Genomic DNA, 20,345 nt, shown 5'->3' on the forward strand with positions numbered 1-20,345 from the left:
GTATAACTCCCTTCCACAGACAATTCTAAACAAATCTTGAGTTCATTCATAGGCCACAATGACTCTAACAGAAATACAATGAATGTTATTATGAAAAGTTACTAAATGGTGCCCAAATCATCAGAAACTACATCTTCACACTTAAACAATACAAAAGAAAGTTAGATCGGCACACCCAAATTATGTATAAAATCGAAGGTTCAGGTGCAAGGTACCATGGCTATAATGTAAAAGCAAACAAGAAGCAGCACACTGCTTTATGCACAAAGACATAAAAAAATATATATTGGAAACATGAATAAAAGTATATTTCATTACTGCTATACTTACAATATGAAAAATGGAAGCTTTTTCAATCAAAATTGTGTCAGGATTATATAACAGGTCCTGTCTGTTGGAAGCCACCTTGTTGCAGGTAGATGCACCCGACACAATTTTTGCATGGAGCTTCTGTACCCAGTGTCTTGTACCTTTGGCTATTCCCTGACCTTGAGGCCACTATCCCTGGCATCCTGCTGTCTTTTACTTGTGGCCTCCGTCCCCACCACTGCTTCCCTTATCCTATGGTTGTTGACGTGCACAGGTGAACATGCTGACTCTTTCCTTTAATAGAGGCAGCATGCGCAAAAATATCATCCCTAACTATATGTTTTTGTTCTGTCCTTTGTGTCACCACAGTTGTGCTATCATACTGCTTGTCCCAACCACAGCCCCTCTACTACTATATCATAACCTATGCTTGTCTGGCTATGTCTTCTGTCTGCTATTCTGTACTATTTCCCAGTGTTAAATATGCAGTTTTCATCAGCTATTTCTAATATAAATTACTCCTACTTCTGAGCTTCATTACTTCGAGATTCTCAGATTCGTGAGTATGGGTTCAAGTGTGAATACAGGGGAGTCAATTATTCAACTCTTAGGCCTTATTCGCATGGCTGTGAAGATGTCCATAAAAAATCCATGTTTGGCCCATGTGTCTATTTTTTGCCCACCTTGTGTCATTCATATTCCAAGTCCACTGCTCAGCTGAAAGTTAATTTCCAAAGCATCTGCTATCAGTGGTCCATGAAAAATCACTGACACAACACTAATGCCATGGTTTTCACAGATCTATAGACTTCAATTGGCACACATTATGGACCAAAATAGTCTATGTCTCCAAGTTTTTTCCCCCGACCTACAGTCAGTAAAAAAATCACTGTTGTGAGAATACACAAATAAAAATCAATAGGTAGACTGCACGTGTCCGTGATTCACGGACGTGTGAATAAGGTCTTAGGTTTAACCCTAAGTCAAATCTTTTGCAACCCAGTGTGTCCACATAATCTCTACTAAGGAACAATATATATATATTTTTTTTTTTTAAAGTGCACATCTCCTTTAAGAGTGTTAACAATATTTCTTGCAAGCAAATAATCCCATAAAGAAGGGGATAGAGTAAAAATGGTCTGGAGTCATGCAAGATATTGTTATAAAATTTTAAATTTTTTTAATCTTTTTAGTTTCATGCCAGCCTGAACAGCAGTCTGTTGGTTTGCAGCATTAGGTCCTAAGGCTCCAGAAGCAAAACAAGTAACACCTTGCCAGCAGATAATGTGCTAGACATGCAAAGCAGAAATCTAACTACAACACCCTTACTAGACATACATCCCATTTGCTTTTCTTCTTTTTATTGTAATTACATTCTCATGAATATGTTTATGCTGACTGTTTTGAAGTTAAGTGTCTGGAATACAAGCCTTTGGAGATGAAATTTTAAGGTGTAATTTGCACAGGAAGAGAAATGCTCTCTACTAAAGATTACATCATTTGGAAATCTAAGAGTTTTTTTTTTTTAGTTTTTTTTTTTAGCTGCCATTAAAGGTGATTGCTGGGATGGTGTTAGTATATCAACAGTACACTCCAGATGGTCACACTTCTGTGTATGGGAATTTGGCAGCATGATCCATTCATAAATCCCATTTGTGTAGAGCTCTCTGAAAAGAGGATCTAAATGTGCAAAAATAATTACAGAAAAAGGAGTATTCTTGCTTGAAAACATGCATAAGCATATAGAGATTTCCATCCCTGCAGCATCTTCTCTTTATAATACAGTGACTATAGAAAACCAATCTCACAGGTTGGTGAAAGACTTTAATCCTGTTTCTACATATTCTCAGTTGAACTTCCGTTGACCTGAAGTCAGGGTGCCATTCATATTTTTTATTTGTAAGTATGCAGTTACGATGCTATTAAATAGATTTATCCTCCTCTTGTCCATAGAACAGGTATTAGATTAGTTGGACTTTTTAGCATTACTTGAGCCTCATTTCCAATCAATAATAGTTAAAAAATAAATGACTAGCCATGACCCTCTCATTTCTATTTCAACAAAGTGCTTTCTCAGCAGATCACTAGCTTCTCATCATATATTGGCATTTAGAAGCAAAGGGTTGATGCAGGCCAAAGTCAGTTACCGATTCAATATACCCCTATAGCCTGCTACTGTATACTCTGTTTGCCCTTTATACAGCTGCTATGTATCAAAGTATTTTGTACGTACAAAGTTAGAAAGATGTTTAAGGAAACCTATGTGTTAAAATAAGGAATTAGCCCATAATTTGTTTGCATAGTAAAAAAAAAAGGTCAGGGAAGTCCAAGTTTAAGGAAAACATTGGGAAGATGTACATTAAATCAGTAACTACATAGGCATATCTGTTATATAATATAAATCCCAGAAAACCTATTTAATCCCCACCTCTCAGGATTCAAACCCAAAGACTTCTGATTTCCAGGAAATAGCTCTTCTAACTGAGTTATTATATTTGATGGCCTGCTCCTATGCTAAATCCATTGTCTAGGTCCTTGCCTCTTGTGGTTTCAGGCCTTGTTCTTCTGATTAACTGTGCCCTTGGACTTCCTATAAACCTTGGTCTTAACATTTCTTTATTGCAAAATGATTGTGCTTTATGCCTAATTCACACAGTCGGTGATTTTACTCAAAGCCACCAAATCTACAAGCAGCATCCCTTAGTACAGTCCTTGATCTAGTGACAGTGGCATATTTATGTGGGCTATACATGACTGTGTTAACTTATCTCTCTCTGTAGCTCTCATAGACTTCCCTGGGGAGAATGCAGGCTGTTGTGAGACTTGGTTATATCAGCACTAGATATTCAGATGGCTTCCACCCTCTGGATAGATAAGGGTCACAAATATAACATTCCTATCAGTCAAGCATTTGAGAGTAAAGCTTCAAAAATATGTAATTCTCAAATGTGCAAATGACTTATTTAGTGAACTGAATACCAAAGGATTTCATTTACATCAAAGGACAGTCTATAGCAGGCCACCATGAGGGTATAGACACATATTCAGGTTTTATGACGCTGTTTTCAAAGCCAAAACCAGGAATGGAACTGCTGCCGATACAATGTTGAAAACCTATCCTGAGGATAGGTCATCGATATTAAGCCACTGCCAAACCCCCTTAACAACCAGCAAGCAGTCATCAAATACATGGTAGCTTCATGCTACATTTCTTTTTCTTTCTTTTTTTTTTTTATACAGTCAATTATGTGTGTGTGAATACTTTGTAAGTATATTTTTTATGTGAAAAGAAATGGTGCACAATATGCCTTTAAATGTTGAACATAAGCATTAGATAATGTTCACATTGAGACTGTGTCATGCTTTAAAAGCTCTTCAACCATCTACTAAAATGGGAAAGCTTTCAGCCTTTCTGCTGATCCATCCACTGAAGCTCACTGAAAATCTTAATACAATATATCTACAGATTTTCTGACCAAGAGTTTCTTAGATTACGTATGTATACAATATCTTGTATTTATATATACAAAAGATTTTCAAAGTATGCTGTTATTTTCTAGACCAGTGATTAGAGCACTTTGACGTAAAAGATGTTTATTTTCCACTTGCTTCATACTTTGATAAAAAATAAAATAAAACGCAATAACAATAGTCATGTAAAATTTCAATAGTAGTCACATCACATGAGGAAAGCATTACATTTTGTAATAAAAGCAATATATTTATTCATCTTTTTTTCAGAAAGCCAAAGTCCATGTACCTTGATGCTGGAACTAAATAAAAAAAACTATTATAGGGAGTCTGTCACCTACATAACATGTTTTAAACTGATGATATAGCTCTGTGGGAGGCAGATCCATAACACTGATGGGTACCCATGTTTGCCCAGTGCTCCCCGCCTTACTTGCTCCTGACTCCTCCACTCTATATCCTCCCCATAAGTTAGATTCTGTTGAATATGTACAGTTTGTATTAGATCACGGGTTTGTAATTTGCAACTTTGCCTAAATAGAAATTCAATACATCCATTTGTTATGAGCAGTAAGTAGTGTTGAGCGAGCATACTTGACCGAACACCAGTCAGTGTATTTAAATCTAATTTAGCCTCTACTTCTATGCAGAAGATCGCTGTACTGTACAGTGAGGTAATCCCTCAGTGTGAGTCTGCGGCTTAGGAGTCCCTGCTATGACTCCATATATAGCTATGTCCATATATGAAGTCAGTGCTTGGGGACACCCCAGAGTATTTACATTTAATTTAGCCTGTATTTAGAAAAGTTTATGCTGGGATTCGAACTCACTACCTTTTGTATTAGAGTCAAGGCACTTAACCACTCACAGCCAGTTTCTTAAATAAAAAATTAATACATCATATATATAAATATATATATATATGTGTGAAGGCAGTTTGCCTGGATTTGTGGGAGGGGCTGAGGTCCGCCTCCAGCCTATTTAGGGCACCCCCTTACCTGGCTCCTGCACCGTCCGAGGTCTGAGCTTTGAGGGAGGAAGTCGCTTGTGGAGTTACTGGAGAGTTACCTGCGAGTTGCTGAGTCTTGGAAGTTTTGCGTTACTCGGTTCACTGTGGGTCACGTTTGCCCGGTATACTATGAGTCATCCATACGGTACAGCTGGGGCCTCACGGTTGCCCCCTGTACCGGCTCATTTCATTTCACCAAACTTTGCACTCATGTCACAAATTCTCGTTACAAGTCACTATCATTTCATGTCTGCGGTACAGCACAGGGCCTCACGGTTGCCCCCTGTACTAGCTCAATTCATTTCACTATTTTCATTTCAACCATGTCACAGTTTCACTCCAAGTCACGGTTTTCATGTCTGCCTCTATTTCCGGTCATGCATGCACGCGTACCACACCGCATCCCCACTATTAGCACTGCCAGCACGTGTACCAGGTTCCCATGGCGGCCACCAACGCCGTTTCCCCTCCTCACCAACATCTCTCTCACACACATTCCGTCCCCCTCCCCTCACACCCCTTGTCCAGCTCAGCGGCACGCCCGCACCCTCACTTTCATCAGATGCTCGCCTCATCCCGGCCGCTCCACACGCTCCCCCTCCACAAGCCAACACCACTGCCGCGGTCCCCCTCTTCCCCACCGCCGCGCCGGCCCGCGCCTCCGTCCTCCTGCCGCGCTGCCAATGGCGGCCGCCGCGTCCTGGCGCCCGGTTTGCGCATGCGCGGCTGGGGTGCTGCGCGTGCGCGGCCGCGTCGGCGCATGCGCAGTAGCCTGGCGACGGCCGCTGGTGCCGCGCACGTGCGCATATATGTGGGGGTGGGGGGCCGAGGGGTGCCGCATGCACACCCCGGCACCAGCACCACAGATCCAGCCACCGCTCCCCTCCATCAGGCAGCGCATTCAGGGGGAGCGCAAGTCAATCATCACTGAGCATGCATCAAGGGATCACACCCGCCATGCCAAAAATCAATGAACAAATAAAATCCACCAATATCATACCACTCAAAACACATCATAAAATCACACAAGAAACTCGCCTAATTTCCGGCCGCTCCACATACTCCCCCTCCATAGCAAAACACCACGGCCGCGGTCCCCCTTTCCCCGCCGCCGCACCGGCCGCCCCTCCGTTCTCCTGCCGCGCTGCCGATGGCGGCCGCCGCGTCCCGGCGCCTGGTCTGCGCATGCGCGGTAGCCTGGCGGCCGGTGCCGCGTGTGTGTATGTGGGGGGCGGGGGCGCATGCACATCCCGGCACCGGAACCCCACTGCCATGCCCCAGGGACGTTTCATGTGGCCCCAAAATTCCCTTATCTCCACAGTGCAGCCCATGGGCAACATGACCAGCGCCAGCATGATCACATGACAGTACTCAGCACAATGTCAGAATTGCATTTAAATTGCCAGGGGGCCATACACAGGAGGTTCCGTTACAAATGGTGGCATGTTCAGGACATGTGAGCCCACTCTGCAAGTCTGAAGGGTCATTAATAGTGTGGTGTTTTTCCATTCTGCTTGTCAGAAAAAAAAAAAAAAAAAAAAAAAAAGGGGTGCATTAATATCAGAGAAAACCCGCCATATAGTTAAAACGAAAAAAAAAAAAAAAAAAAAAACACCGCCATACGGTCGGCTGATCACATGTTCCGCAACAAATCCGCCACGTCACGGGCCTCATTTCGCACGCCATCCATGCAGCCGTGGTACCACTGCTGCTCACGTCATGATCCTCTCAGGTCATGCTGACGTTCATACCACAGTCCACTCTCGGCATACTACTTTCTGTCTACCCCCCTTTTTAGGCGGTCAAGCTTAAACATATTTGCGCTGCACGTGTGTCCAGTGAATCTCTTCTTGCTACCAGGTACGGTAACCTAGTCTGAAACCCGCCACATCACCCTCGTGCTCCATGGTCCAAAAAAAAAAAAAAAAAACACAAAAAACACAAAAAACAAAAAGGGATAAACCCCCGCCATATAGTCCATGGCCACGCGTTCCACCCCGAAAAAAAAAACCAAAAAAAAAAAAACCCGCCAGATAGTCCCATGGCCGCACGTTCCACTAAGGGAAAAGGGAAAAAATAAAAATAAAATAAAATAGGTATGGCGCCTACGTAGACCAGGCGGTCACACGTTCATGACGGTCATTTCAGCCCACATGCCAAGCCTCATTCTCACGTCTCGATCCAACCAGTCACACGCGCAAGCAGGTACTTGTTTTCACACTCACGTTTTCATGATCCCATCAAGGTCATGTGTCCGTTCGCACCACAGTCCACACTCGTCTTACCACTTTCTTTTAACCCCTTGTAGGCAGTCTAGCATAGACATATTTTTCTCTACACGTGTTCTGAGAATTTTCTTACCACCAGGTACGCACACCTGCTCTTACGATTTGCATTTCTTTTCATTTCTAGGCCTATAGGAGTGAGGCACCACTCACATCCAGTGCTGCATTCACCCACTTGTTCTTACATCATGCGTTTTACCCTGCTTCCACTAAAGCTGCATTTCTTTTCATTTCTAGGCCTATGAGAGTGCGTTCCTACTATGTTCACAAGTTGGTTATTCGTTGGTCACGACAAGGGTCTTCTCTTAGCGAGCTGCAATGCCTCTGGCTCTTGTTTTCTCCATCAGTTCAATTTCACGGTTCGCGGTTGATTAATGTTTCGGTTGTGCACGTGGTTCGGATCACTACTGTCCATGCATTTTTCCATCAGGTCTGGCTCATGTTTAACTACTCATCATCACCATGTGGTCATCCCGTTCAGTCCCTTGGCTTCGGGGGCCCGGTGACCGTTCTTCGTGTTGTCCATCAGGGGTACCATGCGGTTGTAGGCGGGGTAGTGTCTCAAGTTCATTGTCGGAGATGGTCATGGTTATGCGAGTCCTATTGGGGCCGCATAAGGGAAAAAAAAAAAAAAAAAAAGGAATGGAACAACAAGTTCATCTGCCATTAATCTCCCACGCAGGGCTTCTCCGTTTTAGTTTTACACACCGAACTCCGCCATTGGTCTCCCACGCATGTCTTCTCCGGTTAGTACGCACCCACGACCCCACTATTAGTCTCGCACGCATGGTTGCTCCGTTTCAGTTGTATACATACGACTCCGCTATTTGAGTCTCTCACGCATGGCTCCGCCTTTAGAGTCTCTCACACATGGCTTTCTCCTTTTTAGTGTTTCACATACAACTCCGCCATTAGAGTCCCTCACGCATTACTTCGCCGTTTTAGTTTACACACATTACTCCGTCATTACAGACTCTCACGCATTACTTCGCCGGTCAGTTACACTCATAACTCCGCCATTAGAGTCTCTCACGCGTTACTTCGCCGTTTTACTTTCACACACATAACTCCGCCATTAGAGACTCTCACATATGACTCCGCCATTAGAGTCGCTCACGCATGGCTTCCCCGTTTTAGTGTTACACACAGGACTCCGCCATTAGTCTCACGCATGGCTTCTCCGTTAGTGTCACGCATATGACTTTGCCAGTAGAATCTCTCACACATGGCTTCTCCGTTTCAGTGTCACACATATAACTCCGCCATTAGAGTCTCTCACGCATTACTTTGCCGTGTTAGTTTTACACATACGACTCTGCCGTTAGTCTCACGCATGGCTTCTCCGTTAGTGTCACACACATGACTTCGCCAGTAGAATCTCTCACGCACGGCGCTGCCATTAGAGCCTCTCACGCATGGCTTCTCCGTTCTAGGGTTACACATATGGCCCTGCCATTAGAGTCTCTCACGCATGGCTCCGCCATTAGAGTCTCTCACGCATGGCTTCTCCGCATTAATTTCACACACTCGTCCCCGCCATTAGAGTCTCTCACGCATGGCTCCGCCATTAGAGTCTCTCACGCATGGCTTCTCCGTACTAAGTTCACACACATGACCCCGCCATTAGAGTCTCTCACGCATGGCTCCGCCATTAGAGTCTCTCACGCATGGCTTTTCTGCATTAATTTCACACACATGCCCCCGCCATTAGAGTCTCTCACGCATGGCTCCGCCATTAGAGTCTCTCACGCATGGCTTCTTCGTGTTAATTTCACACACATGACCCCGCCATTAGAGTCTCTCACGCATGGCTCCGCCATTAGAGTCTCTCACGCATGGCTTCTCCGTACAAATTTCACACACATGACCCCGCCAGTAGAGTCTCTCACGCATGGCTCCGCCATTAGAGTCTCTCACGCATGGCTTCTCCGTATAAATTTCACACACATGACCCCGCCAGTAGAGTCTCTCACGCATGGCTCCGCCATTAGAGTCTCTCACGCATGGCTTCTCCGAGTGGATTTTTACACATATGGCTCCGCCTTTAGAGTCTCACACATGGCTCCGCCTCAAAGTCTCTCACGCATGGCTTCTCCGTGCCATTTTTACACATATGGTTCCGCCATTAGAGTCTCTCACGCATGGCTCCGCCATTAGAGTCTCTCACGTATCGCTTCCCCATTCAAATTCTACACACACAACTCCGCCAGTCGAGGCCAGCTGCGTGGTCCCGCAACCAGTAGGTTCCATGTCTTTTCTGCCTTCAGACCCGCTCGTATGGCTCGGTCATCAGTGGCTTGCAATACAATTATCTTGTGGTGACTCGCACGCGTGGCTTGCGCCATTAGAGTCTCTCTCACGTTATCATTTGCTCAGACTTTTATTTTTAGGTTGTCAGATTCCTCCTGGAACATAACATCACGCCCCCTTTTGTCATGGCTTCTCTTCTGGGGTTTGCTTCTTTTGCCACCTTAAACTCAAATGTCATACAACGCCATCATACTCTATCTCACTGACATTCTACACCACATGCTAATCTTACACCCTAATAACATCAGTTTCATGGCCTCTCACCAAATCAAAACCATACTCAGAGGTATTTAGAAAGCGGAACCCGCACGTCCAGCCCAGAGGCTACCCGTTAACAATCATATTTTCAAGGCATTATCCGAATTACTAGACGCCAAGCCTTCTGAAGCAGATACCAACTCCATCCTCAAAACAGCAATTTGCTTGGCCTTCTACGGTTCCTGAGGCCCGGGGAATTCACTACAACCTACACGACACAAGCCACACCTTGCCTTCTTGTCTCCCACTTGGCAAAACACATGGATCATTACGTCCTGACCTTACCTCACTCCAAGAGTAGTCAGCACTTACCCGTCGACATTTCATATCACCCCACGCACAACAGATGGTGTCCAGTCAGGGTTCTGGATGCTTACAGACAACGTCACAAGTTTCTACCCTCTCAACCGCTACTTCACTACATGGGTCGGTACTCACCACCACCACCTTCATGACCCATGTCAGGTCATCCCTCACACAACTGGGCCTCAACGCAGCCAACTACTCAGGGCACTCCTTTCGCTTTGGAACCGCGTCCACGGCCTCCAGTGCCAACGCCCCTACTCATGTCATCGGGAATTGGGGCGCTGGAAGTCAGCCGCTTACTCGCGATACATTCCCAATCCAACACAAGAGTTAAGAGATACTTTCCAAAACATGTCGGGTTGAGCTATTCATGTATATTTGACTACAATAACTGGTTATTTCATTTTTGCCCTCTTCTTTCTCAGGCCTACCTCATCCTCGGTTTCGGCACACCACAACCGACTACGCTTATTCCCTGATTTCCTAGGGTTCTTCACTGTACTACCGTAAGCGCCTCACACAAGTGTGAAGGCAGTTTGCCTGGATTTGTGGGAGGGGCTGAGGTCCGCCTCCAGCCTATTTAGGGCACCCCCTTACCTGGCTCCTGCACCGTCCGAGGTCTGAGCTTTGACCCTCCCACCACTCCACTCATTTACAACTCATTTCTTCCATATCTCTATCCTTGGGTGGGCCCTCTTCTTTCTCAGCCTACCTCATCCTCGGTTTCGGCACACCACAACCGACTACGCTTATTCCCTGATTTCCTAGGGTTCTTCACTGTACTACCGTAAGCGCCTCACACAAATATATATATATATATAAATAAAAATATAAAAAAGAAAAAAAAAAAGTGGCAGCACCGTCCCTGATGTAAGCTGAAGTGTGCAGCTAGCCCAACAAGGATACAAGCCAATCCAGTAAATACAAAACAGGAAAAAGATGGGCAGCATTCCTCCTGCTGGGCTAAATAAAGTATTTTAGCATTTTTTACTTCTTGGAGAGCTGCCCATCTTTTTCCTGTTATATATATATATATGTATATATATATATATATATATATATATATATATATATATATACACTACAGACCAAAAGTTTGGACACACCTCATTCAAAGAGTTTTCTTTATTTTCATGACTATGAAAATTGTAGATTCACACTGAAGGTCAAAACTATGAATTAACACATGTGGAATTATATACATAACAAAAAAGTGTGAAACAACTGAAAATATGTCATATTCTAGGTTCTTTAAAGTAGCCACCTTTTGCTTTGAATATATTCTCTTGATGAGCTTCAAGATGTAGTCACCTGAAATGGTCTTCCAACAGTCTTGAAGGAGTTCCCAGAGATGCTTAGCACTTGTTGGCCCTTTTGCCTTCACTCTGCGGTTCAGCTCACCCCAAACCATCTCGATTGGGTTCAGGTCCAGTGACTGTGAAGGCCAGGTCATCTGGCGCAGCACCCCATCACTCTCCTTCATGGTCAAATAGCCCTTACACAGCCTGTAGGTGTGTTTGAGGTCATTGTCCTGTTGAAAAATTAATGATGGTACAACTAATTGCAAACCGGATGGAATAGCATGCCGCTGCAAGATGCTGTGGTAGCAATGCTGGTTCAGTATGCCTTCAATTTTTAATAAATCCCCAACAGTGTCACCAGCAAAGCACCCCCACACCATCACACCTCCTCCTCCATGCTTCACGGTGGGAGTCCATCCGTTCATCTTTTCTGCGTCGCAAAAAGACACAGTGGTTGGAACCAAAGATCTCAAATTTGGACTCATCAGACCAAAGCACAGATTTCCACTGGTCTAATGTCCATTCCTTATGTTCTTTAGCCCAAACAAGTCTCTTCTGCTTGTTGCCTGTCCTTAGCAGTGGTTCCTAGCAGATATTCTACCATGAAGGCCTGATTCACACAGTCTCCTCTTAACAGTTGTTCTAGAGATGTGTCTGCTGCTAGAACTCTGTGTGGCATTGACCTGGTCTCTAATCTGAGCTGCTGTTAACCTGCGATTTCTGAGGCTGGTGACTCGGATGTACTTATCCTCCGCAGCAGAGGTGACTCTTGGTCTTCCTTTCCTGGGGCGGTCCGCATGTGAGCCAGTTTCTTTGTAGCGCTTGATGGCTTTTGTGACTGCACTTGGGGACACTTTCAACGTTTTCCCAATTTTTCGGACTGACTGACCTTTATTTCTTAAAGTAATGATGGCCACTGGTTTTTCTTTACTTAGCTGCTTTTTTCTTGCCATAATACAAATTCTAACAGTCTATTCAGTAGGACTATCAGCTGTGTATCCACCTGACTTCTCCACAACGCAACTGATGGTCCCAACCCCATTTATAAGGCAAGAAATCCCACTTATTAAACCTGACATGGCACACCTGTGAAGTGAAAACCATTTCAGGTGACTACCTCTTGAAGCTCATCAAGAGAATGCCAAGAGTGTGCAAAGCAGTAATCAAAGCAAAAGGTGGCTACTTTGAAGAACCTAGAATATGGCATATTTTCAGTTGTTTCATACTTTTTTTAATAAGTATATAATTCCACATGTGTTATTTCATAGTTTTCATGCCTTCAGTGTGAATCTACAATTTTCATAGTCATGAAAATAAAGAAAACTCTTTGAATGAGAAGGTGTGTCCAAACTTTTGGTCTGTACTGTATATATATATATATATATATATATATATATATATGAGACTTCTACTACTAGAGACCTAAACAGTAGAAGTCTCAAATTATATATATATATATATATACATATTTTTTTTTATGATTGGCTATGCAGCTATATAGTGTAGTGGTTAAAGTTCTAGGCTATAATGCAGGAGCTATGAGTTCAAATCCAATCACAATTTTGTTTTCAGAAATAGAGGTTAAATTAGATTTATATATATATATTTTTTTGTAATTATAAAAAATGTATGGCACAAAATAAATGTGTAATTACTTATATATATATACTGTATGTATAATCTTACTTCTGAATTCTGATATATATGAATGTATAATATGTGGGGAAACTACTACTGATGTTTTAGCCATAATATATTCACATATATTATAATATATATTCTAAATATATACCGTATTTTTCAACCTATAAGACGCACCAGCCCATAAGACGCACCTAGGTTTTTGAGGGGGAAAAAAGGGAAAACTTTTTTTTTTTTTTACCAAAAGGTGTGCTTTTTGTGGGTTTGAACTAATGGCGGTCTGTGAATGACACTATTATGGGGGATCTGTGGATGATGCACTGTTATGGGGTGGGGGATTTGTGGATGGCACTGTTATGTGTGGGATCTGTGGATGGCACTGTTATGGGGGGGAGCTGTGGATGGCATTATCATGGGGGGGGTCTGTGGATGGCATTATGATGGTGGGGAGTATCTGTGGATGGCATTATGATGGTGGAGGGGATCTGTGGATGGCATTGTGATGGTGGGGGGATCTGTGGATGCATTATGATGGTGGGGGGGATCTGTGGATGGCATTATTATGTTTGGGGGGATCTGTAGATGGCATTATGATGGTGGGGGGGATCTGTGGATGGCACTGTTATGGGGTAGTGAATCTGTGGATGACACTGCTATATGTGTCATCCACAGATCCCCCCATAACAGTCCCATCCACAGATCCCCCCATCATAATGCCATCCACAGACCCCCCATCATAATGCCATCCACAGACCCCCCCATCATAATGCCATCCACAGATCCCCCCAACATCATAATGTCATCCACAGATCCTACCCACATCATAATGCCATCCACCGATCCCCTCCATCATAATTTCATCCACAGACCCCCCCATCATTATCCCATCCATAGATCCCTAAGGAGGGGCGCTAGTAGGCGGGGAGAGCGGCGGGGCAGTGCAGGCACTGTACCCTGGCCCCGCCGCTCAGTATGTACTGTATTATATCTAGTGTTAATCATAATATCTTAACTGTGCTCCCCCTGCTCCCCATCTGTACCGTACTTACCGGTACATGTCACACTCCGTCTCCTGTAGTAAGCGCTAGCAGGCAGGCCGGGCTGCAGGCAGCCGTAACTCACGGAGGTCACGTGCCTGCTCCGCCTACTTTTTGAATGAAGCACTGCCCGACGCTCTCCCTGCCTATTACAGACCCTCCTCACTAATACATCGTAGTCTGTGATGTAAATTGCCAGCATTCGCCCCATAAGACGCAGGGGCACTTTTCCCCCACTTTTGGGGAGGAAAAGTGCGTCTTATGGGGCAAAAAATACGGTTATAATATGTGTAACTATACTATGGCTAAAAACATATATATATATATATATATATATATATATGTTTAAATTAAGTTTAGCCTCTATTTCTAAAAAAGTTTTCGCCGGTATTTGAGCTCATAGCTTCTGCATTATAGCCCAGAGCTTTAACCATTACACTATATAGCTGCATAGCCAGGCACTTAAAAAATAAAAAATAAAATGAGACTTCTACTGTATAGGTCTCAGTAGAAGTACAGTATAGTAGAAGTCTCTTTTTTTTTTTTCTTTAAAGTAACTGGCTATGTAGCTATTATAGCTACACAGAAGGTCGTGAGAATGAATCCTGGCAGAAACTTTTCTGAAATACAGGCTAAATTAGGTTTAAATACACTGGGGTGTCCCCAAGCACTGACTCCATATATGGACATAGCTATATATGGAGTCAGAGCAGGGACTCCAAAGCTGAACTAGAGTGCTGACACCCTGCCCTATTCAGAGCAGGGGGTGCCTGGTGTTCTCCCATTGACTTTCATTGTGCTCGGGTGCTTGGTAGAACACACAAGCATCACAAATTGTTCTACTCGAGCACACAAGCACTTTGGTGCTTGATCAACACTAGTTATGAGACTAGGTGGGAGTTTCTTGCAAACAAACATTAATGGTCCCTGAGAATTGACAAGACAAGACAATTATATGACTTGTTTTAGTCCCAGAAAAAACTCTTTAAATGCAATAGATTATATGCCATTTTCCATTACAAAAGCTAGTGTCTATGATATAACTGACTTTTCTAGCAGAACTATAAAAATGATGTAAACAAATTATAACCCCATCTACCATTTATGTTCAGACTACATTTTAAATTTTAGTTAGGCATACTATGGGAAATGTATCTATAGTAGTGTTGGGCGCGAATATTTGTATCACAAATTTTAATTGCGAATATCGCCACTTCGAGAATTTGCAAAGATTTTTAATATAGTGCTATATGTTCGTATTTGCGATTTTTTTTTTTTTTTTTTTTTTTTAATCAGTAACCTTCTTCTTGCTTGTTGGCCAATGAGAAGGCTGTGATGTCTTTGTCTGAGCTCAGCAGCATCCCTATCAATCAATAGGAAAGTTGCCTACCCCTTACTAAATAAGAACCTCCCCAGCAGCCATTTTCTGTAGTTTTATGGAGTTCTGAGAGAGAGAGAGAGCAGTGTCATTGCTGTGCTCAGTGCTTTGCTGAGTCATTACATTAGATAATTAGTTCGATTTTATATATAATACAGATAGTTAGTGGGAGATAGTCAGTGTAGGTTATATTGTATAGGTTATATATATTATTTAGGTTTTATATATATATATATATGTTAGGTAGTGTGATAGGTTCTGCTGTCCATACATACATGCTGCAGACATAGTGCTGTGATGTCACAAGTTCACAACAATACTTAGTGCACCAATCAGTAATATGTAGTCAGACCTGCTAAAATGTGAAGTTGCACGTGTTGCGCAAAAATATGCGCATCACTAATTGCCGATTTGAGCCATCGCAAATATATTGAAGCACTCTATCTGCATATAAAGCTATTGTAATGTTCTGCCTTGCCAACCACTTTCTCCAGTCTCTGGAAACTTCTAGCAGCTTGAAAAATGTAGCAACAGAGACCCACGCCTGTATTGTGCGTGCAATACGCGCATACTACATTGCTAATCTTCATAATCAAGAAAATAATCGTAAATTCTCAAATTCGTGAATATATGATAAATATTTGCCCAAATATTTGTGAAATATCGTGAATTCGAATATTGCCCCTGCCGCTTATCACTTATCTATAGGGAAAACCTATAAGGTATTCAAAAGAACTCCAATGTCAGTAGTACCCTCAAATAAGTACGTATGTCCATTTTAAACATTTATGGTATATCCACAGAATATGCCACAAATGACTGATAGATTATGATCATATCTCCTGGCACGTTTATCAGGAAATGGGAGCGTACTTGTCTGCCAACTCTCCATACACAGTTAAAAGGTAGACACGCTCCTTATCTGTTGAAGTGTAGGAGAGTTAAAGAAAAAGCCCAAAATTCTTAAGTTAGGAATTCCCTTTAAAAGTGGTATTCCACTCTTGGGATAACTGTTTCTGTAGCTCTCAGACTAATACTATAAATGGTAATTATAGAAACAGCATAGAACAGCTACTTGACTGTTTCCCTACTTTTGATTACATTTGGCCACCAGATCCAGGCTGGAAGGGGATAGAAAGGGAGTCTTTCTGATAAGTGCAATGCTCTTCTATGGGCATCAAGGTATATCAAGAGAACAATAGAGCTGTTATCCTGTTATCCTAATTCTGCCAATCTACTGTTATACTAGCAGGTAAAAAAAAAATTCTCCTTGCAGTAGCAGTAAAATAATAATAGGATCTTTTTGTTGACTGCTACAGAAGGACAATATATTACATTTTATTTTTAACGGTATAGTACTCCCAAAATGAAAAAAAATAAAAACACACCAATATTATTTAAAACAATACCTGTTTCTGACAAGTATCCCTTTAAGTAAACTAGATGTGTAAAGGTATGTTCAAGAGAAACTTTCTATGCTGCGCTTTCTCTAAATTATCACCCATTGTTTTTTGTCATAAGAAAAAAAAAATACATGTTTACCATTTGTCCTGCTTTAAAACAAGTCATCTCATATACTTAATCAGCAAACTACAGATATTTGTATGGTCTGCAATCCCTTTGTATGAAAATAAATGACAACACACACATTATGCTTTCCTTTCAGCTGCAAGCACAAACTTTATTTGGAAAAGCTGCCAAACACCAGCATTATTATTCCATTTCACAATGAGGGATGGTCGTCACTACTTAGAACCATACACAGCGTGATCAACAGGACACCGGACAGCCTCATAGAGGAAATAATGCTGGTGGATGACTTCAGTGACAGAGGCAAGTCATACAATTTATTTAAACTAATTAGCATCAATTATAGATATAGTTATATCTGATAACTTTACCTGTCTGATGATGGGACATATCTGTAATCCATATGTGGTCATTACTATTTGTTAAAAAATTAATACTTTATTTGTTGAAAATGTAACAATGTGTCAGAATAGATTATAGTAATTATTATGTATCATACTTTTTCTACTTATTGCTTATAGAGAAACTAGGGAGTTTGTTTGTTTAGAGTAAATGGTCATTAAATGGGTATGCAAGGAAGAGTCCCAGCAGTCGTGTCTTCAATCAATCAATAGGATATTTATTTCAACAAAGAAATGTCCACAATCCTGGACGCGTTTCGGCTAGCATGCCTTCATCAACTACGCTTTACTCGCTGATACTGAGATTTAGGGATAGCTCTTTTCAATGCTGGTGGATGAGAGCTTGGGAAGTGGAGGATGCTGTTCCTATCCGTATCCTTCCTAAATAAATCTGTAGATAGCCTGCCATGTTGATCCTTTATAACCATCGTATCCAGAAAGCTTACTTTTTCACTATCCTGAACCAATGTAAATTTTAAACCCTCATATGCATGGTTAAGGTGATCAAGGAAGGTCAAAAGGGTCTCATGTGGCCCCGCCCATATGCAAAAAATGTCGTCAATGAATCTTTTCCAGATAAGGACATTATTTGAATACCATACGGTGTTATATACTTTTAATTCCTCAAATTGTGACATATATGCATTTGCACAGGGCCCCATCGCGGTTCCCCGCCTTTGTAGGTAAAAGTCATCTTCGAACATAAAATAGTTTTCATATAATACTAATTTCAATAGCTGCAACAAAAATTCCTGTTCATCATTGGTGTATTGACTCCCACCTAATAATGATTTCACTGCTTCAACACCAGTAGCATGGTCTATAGAGGTGTACAGACTTACCACGTCTATAGTTACTAAGAGACTGTCAGGTGGAACTATTTCCAAATCGGCTATTGTGTTAAGAAAATGCTGTGTGTCAGATAAAAATGATTTTGTATCTTTAATCAAAGGAGTCAAAGCCTTTTCCAACACAATTGTCAAAGGTGATAATATAGAGCCAACAGAAGCCACAATTGGTCACCCTGGGGGGGTCAATTAAGGTCTTATGTACCTTGGGCAGAATATAGAAAACCGGGGTAATCGGTGTATGATTGATCAAAAAAGTATGTCATTTTCCATCAATAACCCCTAGGGATAAATATTGGTTAGCTATTAGCATAATTTTATCTTTGATACGAAACATCGGATCCCCTGATAATTTCATATAAGTGTCTTCATCTGAAAGTTGACGCATTACTTCTGCAACATATTTTTCCCGATCCATTAGTACAATAGCCCCGCCTTTATCCGCAGGCTTCAAAATAAGACTTTTATCCTCCATCAATGACCGAATAGCCATATTTTCCAGTAATGTCACATTATGCGAAAAACGCAATTCACCCCCTCTTTATCGAATCCAACTGGCTCTGAATGTCTCTGTTGACTAGATGAATATAAGTCTCAATCGGGTGATACCCCTTAGGGGGCATGAAGCGGCTCTTAATGTTGAGCCCCAAATCAGCAAGGCGTATACCAGAATGTCCCTCCTCAACCCCATGCACACCATGCGGTTTTCCTGACGATTCCAAAAAATGTGCCTTAAGTCTTAGTTTTCGAAAAAAGTGATTCAAATCAATATCAAATTGAAAAGAATCAAAGGAAGTAGACGGACTAAACGAAAGTCCTTTCTGTAGCGCATTCATTTGTTCAATATTGAGACTTTTAGAGGACAGGTTAATTACAAGCGACGGGCTCTTACCTGAGAGCGTGTCTGAACCATCTGGCTCGCTCCCGTCATCTCGTCTCCGATGCTTCCGGCCTGCACGCCTCCTCCTCCACGCGGACGCCAACCGCCCCTCCGAAAAAAAACGGCGAGTCTCCTGTGGTCCCGTGGATTCGTTTCCTGAACTGGAGGTATATGATCCCGGTTTTGCAGGTCTTCTGTAACCCCCTCGCTGGCGAGATGATGTTGTATCTTGCCATCTATACACTTTATTGAGATGGTAATCCTCGCTGTCACGTAGAAATTTAAATCGTTTTCGATCCTCTGTCTCCTTTTTATATATTGCAATCTGTGAATCAATGGATTCTTTCAATTGTTGAAATTCCTCAGATGATATTGAATCTTTCAGTTGTTGTTCAGTAGTGGCAATTTGTGTTTGTATCTCAGTGATAGCGATCTGTATACAATTGATTGTCAGCAACATAAGATCATAGGAGCATTTATTAATAATGCTTTCAAAGTCTTTACAATACTCGAGATCCTCTGGATATATTATCACCTTTGGCAATTGTGTTGGAAAAAGCTTTGACTCCTTTGATTAAAGATACAAAATCATTTTTATCTGACACACAGCATTTTTTTAACACAATAGCCGATTTGGAAATAGTTCCACCTGACAGTCTCTTAGTAACTATAGACGTGGTAAGTCTGTACACCTCTATAGACCATGCTACTGGTGTTGAAGCAGTGAAATCATTATTAGGTGGGAGTCAATACACCAATGATGAACAGGAATTTTTGTTGCAGCTATTGAAATTAGTATTATATGAAAACTATTTTATGTTCGAAGATGACTTTTACCTACAAAGGCGGGGAACCGCGATGGGGCCCTATGCAAATGCATATATGTCACAATTTGAGGAATTAAAAGTATATAACACCGTATGGTATTCAAATAATGTCCTTATCTGGAAAAGATTCATTGACGACATTTTTTGCATATGGGCAGGGCCACATGAGACCCTTTTGACCTTCCTTGATCACCTTAACCATGCATATGAGGGTTTAAAATTTACATTGGTTCAGGATAGTGAAAAAGTAAGCTTTCTGGATACGATGGTGAAAAAGGATCAACATGGCAGGCTATCTACAGATTTATTTAGGAAGGATACGGATAGGAACAGCATCCTCCACTTCACAAGCTCTCATCCACCAGCATTGAAAAGAGCTATCCCTAAATCTCAGTATCAGCGAGTAAAGCGTAGTTGATGAAGGCATGCTAGCCGAAACGCGTCCAGGATTGTGGACATTTCTTTGTTGAAATAAATATCCTATTGATTGATTGAAGACACGACTGCTGGGACTCTTCCTTGCATACACGTGGATTTATTCCTATCCCGTGCAA

General features: G+C 42.1%; 1 protein-coding gene across 1 annotated transcript in view; it reads left to right on the forward strand.

The window, feature by feature from the left end:
* Window positions 1-20,345, forward strand: part of GALNTL6 (polypeptide N-acetylgalactosaminyltransferase like 6) — a 1,751,703-nt gene that overhangs the window by 307,887 nt on the left and 1,423,471 nt on the right. The window contains exon 3 of the mRNA XM_044276251.1: window positions 16,972-17,138. Within this exon, the coding sequence (XP_044132186.1) occupies window positions 16,972-17,138 (167 nt within the window). The remainder of the gene's footprint in view (window positions 1-16,971; window positions 17,139-20,345) is intronic.

The sequence above is a fragment of the Bufo gargarizans genome, chromosome 1 (assembly GCF_014858855.1).
Source record: "Bufo gargarizans isolate SCDJY-AF-19 chromosome 1, ASM1485885v1, whole genome shotgun sequence".
Classification (NCBI taxonomy): Eukaryota; Metazoa; Chordata; class Amphibia; order Anura; family Bufonidae; genus Bufo; species Bufo gargarizans.